The sequence below is a fragment of the Dendrobates tinctorius genome, unplaced genomic scaffold, assembly GCF_039654945.1.
Source record: "Dendrobates tinctorius isolate UK_male_01 unplaced genomic scaffold, ASM3965494v1 ptg000007l, whole genome shotgun sequence".
In the NCBI taxonomy this organism is placed as follows: Eukaryota; Metazoa; Chordata; class Amphibia; order Anura; family Dendrobatidae; genus Dendrobates; species Dendrobates tinctorius.
The window spans coordinates 38,849,643-38,864,732 of record NW_027361675.1 but is presented as its reverse complement, the minus strand read 5'-3'; the positions used below and the strand labels follow the sequence as shown (position 1 = coordinate 38,864,732).

General features: G+C 45.8%; 1 protein-coding gene across 1 annotated transcript in view; it reads left to right on the top strand.

The window, feature by feature from the left end:
• Window positions 1-15,090, top strand: part of LOC141087786 (schlafen family member 9-like) — a 176,917-nt gene that overhangs the window by 151,179 nt on the left and 10,648 nt on the right. Inside the window, exon 5 of the mRNA XM_073573635.1 lies at window positions 13,040-13,162. Within this exon, the coding sequence (XP_073429736.1) occupies window positions 13,040-13,162 (123 nt within the window). The remainder of the gene's footprint in view (window positions 1-13,039; window positions 13,163-15,090) is intronic.

The window sequence follows — 15,090 nt, the reverse complement described above, 5'->3', positions numbered from 1 at the left end:
TGCACACCTGGGGCTATGATTGTGGCCTCTCCCTGGTTCTGGGAGAAGCTGCTTATAGCCTCAGGATGCTCCCATGCCTGTCAGTTATACTCTTGCCCTTGGCATAGTGTGGTGACCCCTGAGTGTGTTTGTGCTGTGTGCTGGTTGCTTGATAATCTGTGTATGACTCGGTCTGTTCTCTGGATATTGCTTTTGATTCTGCTTGGTACCTTCTATGTCTGTTTGGTTTTGACTGCTGCTTGGCCCTGACTATCCGCTCTGTCTCATCCTTAGTACGTTACGGCTATCTCTGTGTATGAACCCCGTTTTGCCTGACTCTGAGTAATTCTGTATAGTGTCTTTCCATCCCACTAAGCAGGACGCTAAGCCCCGCCCCCTTGCAGTCACATGACCGTAGGTCCCGTGTCTTCTTGCTAAACTTCAGCATCCACAGGTCCTGTGCATCGGTACTTTCTGGCTGTACCTGACCCCGGTACCCCTACAGTGCGGATGAGTCCCTGCTCAGTGGAGGCTGCACGCCGGCGCTGACAGGATCCTGACACTCAGGACACGCGCACTGGCTCAGTGAGCAAGTACAGTGCGGTGTTCCTGACACATACCTCCCACTTTTCTCCCCTTCTGTCACCTTCTTTTCCATTCAGCCTGTCAGGTCATCATCAGTGTCTGAGGGTATGTGGTACTGGGGCTTGACTCACGGACCACTGTCTGTCTACACTCTTCCTGTCTCGTCGCCCTGCCAACTTAAGTACGTCACACTTGGCATCCTCGTCACATCTCGTACCCGGGACCTGTTGCACACACATTTTTATAACATTGCAACATGTCAAATTTACCACACACTTTACCATATCTCTTGCAATACGTTTTATCAAAACATTTTTTTTTTAGCCTTTTTACCCCTTTTTTTCTTTTTAACAAAACAAAAAAAATACCCCCCAAACAAACAAACAAAACAAAAAAAAAATATTATCTAAATGAGGACAGGGGTGCTCCCCCTTCCTTTAAGTAAAACACTTCTCATTAAGCATTCCTGATGCACCAGGAGGATGTGTTATGAATGAGTCACCGAGGAGGAAAAAACAAAAAGCAAGCTAAGCCCAGAAAACCGGAGAGGTTGGTAACTAGCGGATTGCAGACCCCTGATCCTATCCACAACAACTAGCAGTAGCCGTGGAGCGTGGTCCTAGACGCCTCGTCACGGCCGGAGAACTAAATAAGCCTAAAGAAAGAAAGGGAAAATCCAAACTGCCCCAGAGCAGACCCCAAAGCAATAGACAGCCCCCAACATGTATTGTCGGTGAAACAAGATGAAAACACAAACACAGATAGAAAGATAGGCTGAGCAAACGATGGGGCCCTCACTAACTAGAAAGGACAGGAAAGAAAAGCTGCTGTCTGCAATCACGCAAAAACCCTGCCAAAAAATATCCAATACGTCTGATAGAAAAAGGCCCTGAAGTCGCTAGACTTCAATTCCCTATATCAGCACTCAGGTATATTCTGAAGACAGAGCAAAAGAGATCAACTGATCAGAGACAAAATGGGGATTCAGTCCAGTCCCAGCCAGGGCTGGCTGAACACAAAAACTAAGTAAACCAGACGAAAACTCATATGAACAATAGCAGATGAAACTTAGCTTTAAGAAGGCAGGAACCAAACTGGAAACCAGAAGCAACAGTTAGGAGAAGTCACCAGCAAGAAACTAGGGAGTCGGCTGCCTTAAATCCAATCAGAAATTCCTGATATCCAATCACAGTCCTCTTCCTCAGGTGGCCGGTCAGCTTCATTACCTCCCTTCACCAACAGAGGGAGTCCAGATAGACAACTCACTACTCCTCTGTCAGCACAGCCAGCTCCATAACCCTCACCAGAAGCCAGAGGCAAACCCTAAAATGAGCTCACAACAGATATGTTTCCTGTGGGGACGTGGAACAGTCCCCCTCATTGTGCAACGGTGCACTACAGTCCCGGCAGTCCAATATACAGGTGCTCCGGGCCACCTCCTGGCGGCCGATGTTAGGGCAAAACAGGGGGACTCCACAGCCTTAGAGCCTCCGGAATGCCAAACAATATCTCTGGGCCTCGAGTGTCCCTGATGCTCGAGACCCAGGACTCCTCATCTCTTTATGGGGGCTTGTACCCCTCAGGGTAGGTGATGACTGCTACCGCATAGTAGCCGCAGGGGCAGTATTCCTTGTAATCGGAGACCAGGTCTCCCTCCCGCAGAGCCCGTCCATGTCTGATGGAAGTCACATTGAAGTATACTTTGTGGCCGGTGGCGAGGTCCCGGATGAACCTATAGCCTTTTGCGGTGTTAATGCACAAACCGCCCATATGATCGAGGGGTAGTCATGGCGGTCTCCTCCCTCTCATGGAGTAACGCCCACACCTTCCTTTCCTTGGCCTTCTTCTTCCCAATAATCTCCGCAACCCAAACAGAGGGTCCGGTATAGGCCGCAGAGTCCGGTGAGCGGGCCGCAGCCGAGAGTGGAGCAGAGGCGGCCGCAGACATTGGGGAGCAGGCCGCAACCGGAGTAGTGGACGGGGCAGAAACGGCCACAGGTGTCATCGGGTAGGCTGTACAGTCGGCCGCAGCAGGGATCAAGGCGGCCGCATGCTCCGGTGAGTAGGTCGCAGCCGAGGCCTCAGATGATGGAGTGGCAGCCGCGGGGGAGGCCGCAGTTGAAACTGAGGCGGCTGTCGGTACCGACAAGTTGGCTGCAGCTGAGAAGGGGGTAGCTGCGACCTCGGATGTTGGTGAGTAGGTTGCAGCAGCTGGTGGCTCGACCGCCGCGGCGTCTTGGAGCGGGGCTGGAGTGGCAGCAGGCCACAGTGGATAGGCCGCCGGTGGAAGATGGAGCGCGGTAGGGGTGGCCACAAGTCTGTTCAGCACCAGCGACGTGGAACGGGGCGCCATCGGACGAGGCGGCTCGGGGTCGCTGGTGGGGGCGTTGGTCGGTCCTGCAGGAGCTGTGAAGTCATCAGGAGCTCGGGGCGCTGGCGAGCGGGGAGGCCAAGGGCCGGTGTCGAGGCCCTGGGACCTGTCTCGTGCATGGGCCGTGGGGGCGGGAACAGCCTGTGGCACCGCCGGCTGAGCCGGGGTAACACTCACCTTCCCCGGCGCCGCAGCTCCCCTCAGGCCGCTCCACCGCTCTTCCAGGGGTCGGTCCAGGGGGGGGGTCGCTGGTCTCCGCAGCTCCCGGTTCCATCATCTGAGGTCCGCTGCAAATCCTCATCCCGCCGTCCGGCAGGACTAGCCTCCAGGCCCGAGGACTCCGCACAGACGGTCGGCAACAGCTCCTCTAGCGGCCTTTCCTGGTAGTTCAAGGTGGCTGTAAACTCCTGCGCTTCCTTTTGGCGCCAAATCGCCACAGACATTTTTAACAGTACACTTTTCTGCTCCGGTTTTACTTATTGGCAGCCAGAAATCCGGAGGACAGTCCCAAATTGTAATCCACAGAGAAAGAAAAAAATAAATAAAATTCGTCACCCCGTACAACTTGGGGGCCTGGGGTACTTGGGAGCAGGCTTGCCATTGAAGGTGTTGCATTGATGGCAATTAATCCTGCCGACTACGCCAAATGTAGGATAGGTGAGGGGGAGTTGCTGATCCAACAGGAATGGGGGTTTACCCACTTCTTGGCACTGACAGACACGAGACAGAGACAAGAGTTATATTAAACAGGTTCCGCTTTTATTGGCCGCCTTTCTGACGACCAGCACAATTCTTGACAGGAATTTTTCACTGTTCTCTTGCTCGCAGGCCCGAGTACCTTCACTTCTTAGTTTGTCACCTTCGTGGTGTCCTTCGTGGCTCTTCCCACCGTGGCTGCCCTAGGCACATCCACCACGGCGTTTCACCCTTCAAATTACACCGAACACTTGGTACTCACAGACAGTCTCTGTCAGCGACTCCTGTCCTTTTGGGTCACCCCCCGTGACCGTCTCCACTGTCAGTTACTCTCTGTAGGTTTTTTCCACCTTCCTTCCTACAGCAGGTCCTCCTCTCTAGTGAGCCCCCTTGGCTGACTGGACTTTCCAGAACCTTCCCTGACCTCTTATACTCCCAGTACCAGTAGCCCCGCCCACTATCACCTGACAGTTACCTTTGACCAATGGCAGTTACCTTGACCCAGGGCAGTTACACAATCACCCCACTGCCCTCTTTTGGTCAAACTGCCACATGACACCCTTTTCACTATCTCTCTGTCTCTTACTACAGACAGACCTGTCCATCAGCTCAACCTCCCCACATTCATGGCGATTGCGGATGTTGACTATCGATTTGTCGCCATGGACTTTGGCTCATTTGGACGAGGAAATGACTCACAGACTTTCAAAAACTCTGACATGGGCCAACGTTTGTATATGAATAATTTAAATTTTCCACAGCCACGACCTCTTCCAAACACTGAAGGGACAGCCAATGCTGTTTGTTGTGGTTGGGAATGAGGCGTTTCAGATGTGTGCCAACCTCATAAAACCATACTCAAGTCGGGACTTGAATCACACCAAAAGGCTTTACAACTACCGACTGACAAGGGCACGAAGAACTGTGGAGAGTGCCTTTGGATCGCTGGTATCTAAATGGCACATTTTGGGAACAGCCATCAATCTAAAAACTGAGACAATTGACGAGGTTGTGAAAGCGTGTGTTGTTCTGCACAATTACATCCTGGTGAAAGAGCGACAACAATTAGAACTTGACAAACCTGTTTCTACCACATTGCAGGATTACCAAGATCGCCCTCTGAGGACTACAGTGGAAGTTGCACAAATGAGGGATAAATTTGCTGCCTACTTTGTTTCGGATATTGGATGTGTGGCATGGCAAGACGAAATGGTTTAAGTCGCTAAGTTAAATGGAAATGTAATGTTATGTACTGAAAGGGGAAGTTGTTACTGGAGAAATGGCAGTCAATTGGAAGATTGTTTAGTCAGAAGTATGCATATTGAACGCATGCATACGCATGTCCTTGCGTTCCCATAGACAGTAATGTGTTTTTTTATGCACTCCTCCGCATGCGCATGCCTGCACATTGTTGACGCCTCAAAAAACTGCAACATGTTGCGTTCGCCGCGCCCTGCCGCACACCGTGAAATGACGCAAGCGCATGTCCTTGCGTACACCATGTAAAAGATATGTACGCAGGATGCATGCGGATAAAACTCTGCGCACATATACGTAAGTGTGATACCAGCCTAACAACTCGCTCAGCATTCGGGACAGCTGTTAGTCAGTACAGCTATCTGTACACACAGCGGTGACTGTAACTATATCTGCAGGTTAATAGCTTTTTTCACATGACAGGTTCTCTTTGACCTTTTACTGTAGCTGTCTGATTGCAGTAGATGTTGTGGTACAGTTTTATAGGAATGCATTGCTACTAGAACAGAACAATGCTGCTGTTTCAGCATTATTACCTTCACCAAGGATGGGCAATTAATTTTCCTGAAGGGCCACATGAGAAACCCTGAGTCTTGTGGAGGGCCGAATCAATAGGCTAAAATTATTTCTGCTCAATATTAATATTAACATATTAAAATGATTTTAAATTAATATTGTATCACTTAATATTGAGCAGAAATAAGTATGCTGACAGCTCCCATCTAACTTATGAGCCTACACACCCCCTATATAGCGTATGAGCCTCCATACACAACCCCTATATACAGTATGAGCCCACATACAGCCCCCTATATACAGTGTGAGCCTACAAATTGCCTCCATTATATACAGTGGCTTGTAAAAGTATTCACAGAACACCCCTCCCTCCCTTTCGGCTTTTTACCTTCGGTATTTTGTTACATTACAATCTGTGTTTAAATATTTTGGTAATCTGATTTCTGTGTGATGTATCAAAATTAAATATTCTAAGTTGATGAAGTGAAGTGAGAAAAATATAGGCATAAATCAAATGTATGGGATTAAATAACTAAAAATTGGCATGTGCATATATATTCACCCCTTTTGCTATGAATACCCTAAAAAGTTCTGTTGCAAATCATTACCTTCATAAGTCACATACTTCGTGAAAGGAAGTCCCACCTGTGTGCAGTCTAAGTGTCACATGTCAGTGAGTATATGCACACTTTTCTGAAAGGCCACAGAGGCTGCATCACCATTATACAAGAGGCACCACTAACCAAACAACAACATGAAGATCAAGGAGATGTCTAAACAAGTCAGGGACAAAGTTATTGAGAAGTACAAGTCAGGGTTGGGTTATCAAAAAAAAAAAAAAAAAATACCCCAATCTCTGATCATCCCCCACAGCACCATCAAATCCATTATCATCAAATGGAAAGGAGGGCCGTCCACATAAATTTTCAGCCTGAGCAAGGAGGGCATTAATCAGAGACAAAAGGTAACCCTGAAGGAGCTGCAGAGTTCCCAAGCAGACACTGGAGTACTGTGTCTGTCCACACGATCACAATAAATCATACACTCTATAGAGGTGGCTTTTATGGAATACTTGGCAGAAAAGTATTTACTTGCAGAAAAATATTTACTTGCACAAATTGAAAGGTTTGTTTTAAGTTTGTAAAAAAAAAAACTAGAGTGAGACTCCCCAAATGTGTGGAGGAAGGTGTTGTGGTCATATGAGACTAAAATTGCACTTTTCTGACCACCAAGGTAAGAACCAAGTCTGGCACCAAACCAACACAGCTCATCACCCCAAGAACACCATCCCCACAGTGAAACATGGTGGTGGCAATGTAGCAAGGTGGCACGGGGTGGTAGTCACGGACAAGACCACTAAGGCACAGTCAGTCCACACCCTGACACCTTGCACATGAATAAACAGTTCTAGACCCAGCCCAAGGTCACAGTGCTCTCCATGCTGGAAAGGATGCACTACACGTCACACACTTTTGGGCCCAACAGTGGCAACTTGTTTAATGAAGGTGATATAAAGAAGAAGGTAACAATTCCTGACCTGTCCCTAGTCACAGCAACGGCTGCAGCAGCAAAGGCAATTGCTCACAGGAGTTAGAAGTATCTTATGGGGCACACCCACAGTCCTCGTGCCTGCTACTCGTCAGTCCACTGGCAGCTTTGTTCCCTACAGGGGTATGGCCAGCTCCCAGCAGGGGAGCACGTCCTGCCACAGGCCAGCCTGCCCAGGCACTGGCTTGCAGACAGGGACTTCCTATTCCTTTGGAGGCTGCTTACCCAGCCCCCTTAATTGACCTCTTACTGTCCCTAAGCTGCAGACATTACAATACACTGATAGAACATTAAGACAATACAAACATAGCACACAAATAACCCACTGTCAAAGTGCCGCATGGGGGGGAAGGAGAGAGGGAGCAACCAAAGGTCCCCACCACCTTCTTACAGCAACATCATGCTGTGGGGATTCTTTTTCGTATCAGGGGAAGGGAAAATGGTCCGAGTCAAGGGGAAGATGGATGATGTGAAATATAGGGATATTTTTTAGCAAACCTGCTTCAGTCCGTCAGTTATTTGAGACTGTGTCGGATGTTCACCATCCAACAAGACAATAACCCTAAGCATACTGCTAAAGCAACACTTGAGTGGTTTAAGGGGAAATGTGTAAATGTTTTTGGAGTAGCCTAGCCAAAAGCCCGGACTTTAATCCAATTGAGAATCTGTGGTCAGACTTGAAGAATGCTATTCACCAGAGGAAACCATCTTGTTTTAAGGAGCTGGAACAGTTTTGCTTTGAGGAATGGGGCACAAATCCCAGTGGCAAGATGTGGAAAGCTCATAGAGACTTATCCAAAGTACTGACTTTAGGAAGGGATGAATAGTTATGCACACTGAATGTTCCTTTTATTTTGTCCTTTGTTTTCTGCACAATAAAAAGAAAACCAAATGTTCACAGTTGCAGGCATATTCTATATGAACTGATGCCAAACCTCAAAAGAAAGTGAAATTCCAGGTTGTGAGGTAGCAAACCACGAAAAATGCCAAGGGAGGTGAATACTTTCACAAGCCGCTATATAGTTTGAACCCCACAAAGCCTCCCGTAGACCGATATATACAGTGTGAGACCCGCAGAGCCTTCCTACATACAACGTGAGACATACAGAGGCTCCCTACGTACACATCCCATGCACACACTGATTGACGGAAGAAGGGGCCAGCAGCCCCATCCACCAATGTATTCACCACTGCTTGCATCTCGAGGATGCAGAGAGTTCTGATAGTGGTGGCAGAGGAACAGTGGGCGAGGGAGGGCATGGTGCAGCCTGTGGGCCGCTGTTTCAACCCATCGGCTGTCTTAGTTCATGGGCCAGACTGGAACAGCCAAAGGGCCGGATGTGGCCCGCGGGCCTCACTTTGCTTAGTTCTGACCTACACTATATGGACTAAAATATGGAAACACTCCTCTTAACCATTTGCGCACACCGTCTTAACTGCATGTCACTGTCAGCGTGCTTGGGTGTTTGGAGTGGATTTAGCAACTGAGCTTACTACATATGTCAGGTGGTTGATGTGTCATACAGCCAGCATCTGCCTGTAACAGCAGCGGCCAGAGCTAGGTTGTCCGTGCATGCCCCTCACCAAGTTCAGGGATTAACAGCTACTTTTAAAGGGCTTCTTCACTTCTCGAACAACCTCATCTTAATCAGCATATTTGCACTAGTAAAATAATAACACATATACTCCCCTCCGGTGGGGCCATGTTTCAGCAGTGTCTGCGCTCACTCACCCTGTGGTCACGTGAGATTGGACAGTGCTTGCGTGAGAATAATCGCTGGCTTCACTCTCCCCACCTTTGGACTAATCAGACATCGAGTAAAGATGAGCGAATTTGTTCGACTCCCTCCTTTTTCGGCAAGCTAGAGCAGTTACCGAATAAGCTGCCGAGGGAACCTCGCTACCTGGAGTGCTCCTGCTGATCAGCTGCCTGGGGCCGCAGCTGCACGTGTTGCGGCTGTTTCACTGTCACAACACATGCATGGAGAGCCCAAAACTCAGGCTCTCCATGCATGTGTTGTGACTGTCACACAGCCGCGACACATGCACCTGCGGCGCTGATCAGCAGGAGTGCTCCAGGTGGCGGGGTTCCCTCTGCCGCTTTTTCGGTAAGCGATGTAGCTTGCCAAATAAGGAGGGAGCTGAACATATTCGCTCACCTCTAATCAAGAGGAAGTCATCGCTGTGGTTTGCCACTGACTTCCTCTTGATATTTGTTACATTCTATGGCGGGGAGAGTGAAGTCAGCGCTGTTTGGACGTAGGGCTCATGTGACATAACAATCTTGCGTGAACCCTGTGAGAGCCTGTGCTGACACCACTGTAACAGCGCTCATAGCAAGCTGCAAATAACTACAAAACATGTAGTGCAAACTGTACTATACAGAATAATGCAGCTATGAATTGTAATTATCAGCAATGCTGTATCTATACTGTAAATAATCAAGCTTTATACTGTACATTAACCCATTCCCGACATGACCAATTTTCATAATTGGGTTTTTTTTTCCCTTTCTTCCAAAAGCTATAACTTTTTTTTTTTTCTATATCGGCGTATGAGGGCTTGTTTTTTTTTTTGTGAGATGAGTTGTACTTTTGAATGACACCATTCCTTTTACTGCATAGTGTACTAAAAAATGGGAAAAAAAAATTCCAAGTGTAGTGAAATTGTGGGGAAAAAGATGCAATTCTGTCATAGTTTTTGGGAATTGTTTTTATGGCGCGCATTGTTAGGTAAAAATGATCTTGCAATGTGATTCTCCTCATCATTACTATTACGTTGATAACAAACTTGTCCAGTTTTATTATTTTAGTGGTAAAAAAAAAATGTGGAAATTTTGTAAAAAAAAAAAAAAAAGTAGTTTTTCCAAGATGTGTAACGTTTTTATTTTTCAGGTGATAGAGCTGTGTGAGGGCTTATTTTTGGTGGAGCAAGGCAAAGTGTTTATTGCTACTATTTTGGGATATATACGTTTTGATTTCTTCTGACCGCTTTTTTTTTTTTTTTTTTTTGCGTTGTTGCGGCAACCCAAATATATTTGCATTCACTATTGTCACACCTCAAGTTTGATCCCCATTATTGTACTTGGGTTAGACTACTTACTTGGATCTATCGCAACCTTTTCCTTTGCGAAGAGGGACTAGACAAGGGTGCCCCATCTCCTCTGCTCTTCATGGTTGCCATTGGCATTGGCTAATCGGCAGGCTCTGGACGTCAAGGATTTAATCCGGGGGACCTTAAGAGCAAAAGTCATTTGTAGATGATACCTTAGTGTATCTGGCAGACGTTGGTCCTTCCCTGACTTCCGTGTTAAGGTTGGTGGATGAATTTTGGTCATTTTCTGGTTTGGTGCGTACCTTTTTATTGGCAAGGGGGTCCCCTAGAATAAGTTTATCTAGTTTGCAAGTGTCGAAACATGTAGACCTGGCAGCTCCTAACTTATTCTTTTACTTCTTGGCCGCTCAGTTATTGTACGCCCATTGGTGGATAGATATTGACATGAGCAATATCGTCGCTGCATAGGCAGGAACGTTGATGGGTTCTTATGAAGGGTTAACTAATCTACTCTTTATAATAATGCAGTCTCATCAGCTCTAATCCCTCTGAAAACAGTAGCTGGAGTGTGGGCTAAAGCACAGAATATATTGAGGGGCTCGGATACGCCACTAGTGTGATCTAGAGTGTCACATTAGTTTAATCCCAACCTTACAGATTTATATTCTCTGCCTGATTTGTTCCTCTGGGTGAGGTATGATGTAAAATTTTCTTATTTTCTCAGATACTTCTGAATTGCTTACTTTTTGAAGATTTCATGCTAGATATAGGGTTCCTGATACCGCCAAGTTCCTACACATACAACTCTGTCATGAAGTGCGTGCACAGTTTGGAAAGAACCAGTGTCCGAGGCTTTTCAAATTTGGAGGGGCTCTTGGGGACCTCTGATTTACCTACATCCCTAGCACAAGCATATACTCTTCTCTAGTCATTTGTTGTCAGGCCTTATGGTAAGTCTTATGTGAAATAGGTTGCGGATATGCTAGAATTGACTGTGGAAGAATGGTGGTAGGTGGAAGATATATTTTATTTTTCAATGGTGGGTGCTAGGGACTGTTTGATCCAGACAAAATTTCTAAACAGTGTTTATTATACTCCAGAAAGATTAAGGAATTTTTGGGATGGCTTTGGATGATGTGTGCTTTTATTACCAGTTTGTTCCAGTCCAAAAATTCATCCATTCTGGTCTTAGCTACTTCTGTTTCTTCATGAACATTTTATTTCCCTATGGCAGTGATGGCGAACCTTTTAGAGACAGAGTGCTCAAACTGCAACCCACTTATTTACCACAAAGTGCCAACACAGCACTTTAACCTGATTACTGAGGTTTTAGTTTAGAAAAAACAACTCATGCAGAATGCAGGTGGGAGCAACAGAGTGCAGCCACAGACAGGAGCAGAGGTACCATACTGCAGATATAAAGGAATATGCTCCTCCATCCTGGTATATATGCCCCCCTCCTAGTATATATGACACAATCACTGTAAATGTCACTCCTTTATTGTATATGTACCGCCATCATTGTATATGTACCACCATCATGGTATATGTCCCCCATTCTGCCGGCACCACTGTTCAAAGCATAGAAAAAAAAAACAACAAACACTACTACTCTCATTCCTTCCTCACCCCCCTGGGGTGCCACATCGTCTTCTGAAGCTGGTAGCTGATATCAGTGTCCAAGTGACTGAGAGCGCATGACGTCACTGCCATGCGCCCAGTTGCGTGTAAGCAGACATCAGCTGCTGACCTCTGATTGGCCAACAGCGTGTATTGTGGTGCACAGCAATACACTTCAGCTGGATGTGTGTCCGAGGACGCAGGACCAGCTGAAGTAAGGGCTGGCATTGCCGTGCTCCTCACCTGTTGGCCCTGGTCCACTAATGCAGAACGGCGATGGTGCACGTGCCCCCTCTGGCACGCTTGCCATAGGCTCGCCACAACTGCCTTATGGTGTTGTCCCCTAAAGTCTACTTGCTGGATATTAGATGAAGCATCCAATGGTAGACTATTTTAGATTTCTGTTGTAGAAAAATAATTATAATGGCGTGGAAATCCACAGAAGTCCCCTGTATGGCCTACTGGCTGCAATTAGTCAATAACTATATTCCAATATATAAAGTCCTCTATACGAATAGATGTGCTTATAAGTTTGAAAAAGTATGGGGATGATGGTTAGTGATTGCAGACACTGCCCAATAGGATTCAAAGAGGAGCCTTCTGTCTATATAGTTGTATGCTTACATACACACGTCTGCTTAATGTGATAATGATCTTTTTGGAGGAGGAGTGATGGGCATGGGGACTGATATGATTTTGTTGTCTATAAGTTTGTACGTATTGAGTGTATGGGTATCATTCTTTAGTTGCTAATTTGTTCTATGCAACTATATTATATTGATCTAAAGTCAGACATTGAACTTGCTTCGTGATACTTATTGATTCTAATTGTTAATATTGTTAATATTGTTTTTTAAAAAAATGGAAAATAAATCCTTTTGAAGAAAAAAAAGAACCTGCGATCATCTTATCGCTTGTTATACACGGCAATACATTAGTATTGATGTATGTAGTAAAAATGATGGTCTCCTTTTAAAGTCTGGCCACAGACTTGGGATTCCAAGAACAGAACAGAGGTCATCAACAAACCCTCAGCTATCAGTTTCCTGGAATCGGTTTGCATAGCATGACACTCCCCATGCCTGTGCGCTGTTAATGCCGCTGTCATTGATTGACAGCAGCATTTAACAAGTTAACAATCGCAGACTGAACTCTGCTCCACTGGCGGCTGTGAGAGGCAGGTTCTGGCTGTAGGTCACAGCCATTACCTGCCGGGAATTAGCTGAGTTCACCTTGTGAGTCCGTTCAATACACCCGCTACCGGGAGGCTTCGTACATGTACAGCGGATGTCAGTAAGGGGTTAAAAGCCTCTGTTTCCAGTGCATATAAATATTGTTGGATGTACGAATATAATTTTTTTTCCTTTTTTATTTTTGTCACTTTTTTTTAATGTGTAACGCTTGCTTTCATAGAGCCTTCTCTGGAATCACAATTTGAAAGCCTAAGCCTTAATGAAAAACCACCACTGGCTAAACCTGTGTACAACAAGAAGGGCATGGAAACATTACCGGAGTTGCAGCGCAGTCTGTTTGGCAGTATGTACTTAATCACACTTTCTCACTGTATTGCTCTCTACTTTTTTTTATCATTATAGGCTCCAAATTAATATCATTGTATTATTCTTAAATGAGTATTCTTAACGTATCACATTGCTTTAATTAGTTAGATAACTTGCTTTTTCTATCTGCTGTCATTCTCTTTCTATGAGAGCTTTTATCTTACATAGTGTACAGCTGGTTTCCATGGAGCTCTGTTATTATTGCCTGCCAAGTCATTGGCCACAGTGTGTAATAGTTAAATTCCAGGAGAGGAATTAAAGGGAAGGTGTCAGATGATGCATGGTGCCCAAACCGTGGGCAGCATGTATCAGGCACTGGCTGTCGCATCCCAGCCAGGTATGCTAGTCAATAGCTTGGCTTTAAATAGCTGGGCTATTAACTAGTCGTATTTGCAGGTCCCTGGTGGCTTCTACCCACCCACTGACAGTGACTGACAAGTATCTACCTTAACGCACATGTAGGCAGATGTGGGGAGAAACTGCTAGGGACCTACCTGTACTACTAGTCACCCGTGCAGCTCGGTCCCCACAGTATATTAAAAGTATGTCTTCCCTTAAAACGCCGCAGCTTTTCAGAGACAAACATACATGGCTGTGATATGGCAACCGGTGGCTGATACATGCCACCCACAGTTTGGGCACCATGTATCAGCTGACAAGTTTGCTTTAACTCTTAAAACACCAGTCACCTTTCTCCATCCCATTGATTTCCATACAGCAATTACTGACATCTCTCCTCCTCCCTCTCCTCTCCATATGAGCTGTTCTTATCAGTCCTATAGAATTGCAATTCCTGGCTCTCATTGTCTGGTGCTGTGTGCTTGTACAAATGCAGGTTTTATCTATATGCAAATAGAGTGATAGCAGTGTAGACTCCAGAGCAAAAAAAAAGTGGGATTACATTTCTGATTCCACACTAAACCCTACTGACACATTTTATCACTTGAGTTTTCGTTTTCACAATGAAACATTCCTCTTCACACTGTATCTGTACATTGTTAACACATGAAAAAGTAATTTGGCAGGAGTGAAATGCAAGCACCACCTACAAACTATCAATGCTCAGAAAGGTAGGCAGGAAGTCTATCTCGTAGAGGAGATAATCTGCGGGTCAACAAGTTTGCAAAACCACTCGGCACAAGGATGTTTCTCGTTGATGTCGCTGAGGTTCATTGCCATCTCACTTCTCATGAAACAAAGTACAAGTGATTCTCACTAAATTAGAATATCATCAAAAGTTCATTTATTTCAGTTCTTCAATACAAAAAGTGAAACTCATATGTTATACAGAGTCATTACAGAGTGATCTATTTCAAGTGTTTATTTCTGTTAATGTTGATGCTTATGCCTTACAGCCAATGAAAACTCAAAAGTCATTATCTCAGTAAATTAGAATAATTAAAAAACACCTTCAAAGGCTTCCTACGCATTTAAAAAGGTCCCTTAGTCTGTTTCAGTAGGCTCCGCAATCATGGGGAAGACTGGTGACTTGACAGATGTCCAGAAGGCATTGACACACTCCGCGAGGAGGGTATACCACAAAAGGTCATTGCTAAAGAAGCTGTCTGTTCACAGAGTGCTGTATCCAAGCATATTAATGGAAAGTTGATTGGTTGGAAAAAGTGTGGTAGATAAAGGTGCACAAGCAAGTGGGATAACGGCAGCCTTGAAAGGATTAAGAAAAGGCCATTCAAAAATTTGGGGGAGATTCACAAGGAGTGGACTGCTGCTGGAGTCATTGCTTCAAGAGCCACCACATACAGACGTATCCAGGACATGGGTTACAAGTGTCACATTCCTTGTGTCAAGCCACTCATGACCAATAGACAACGCCAGAAGCGTCTTACCAGGGTCAAGGAGAAAAATAACTGGACTGTTAGCACAGTGGCCCAAGGGGTTGTTTTC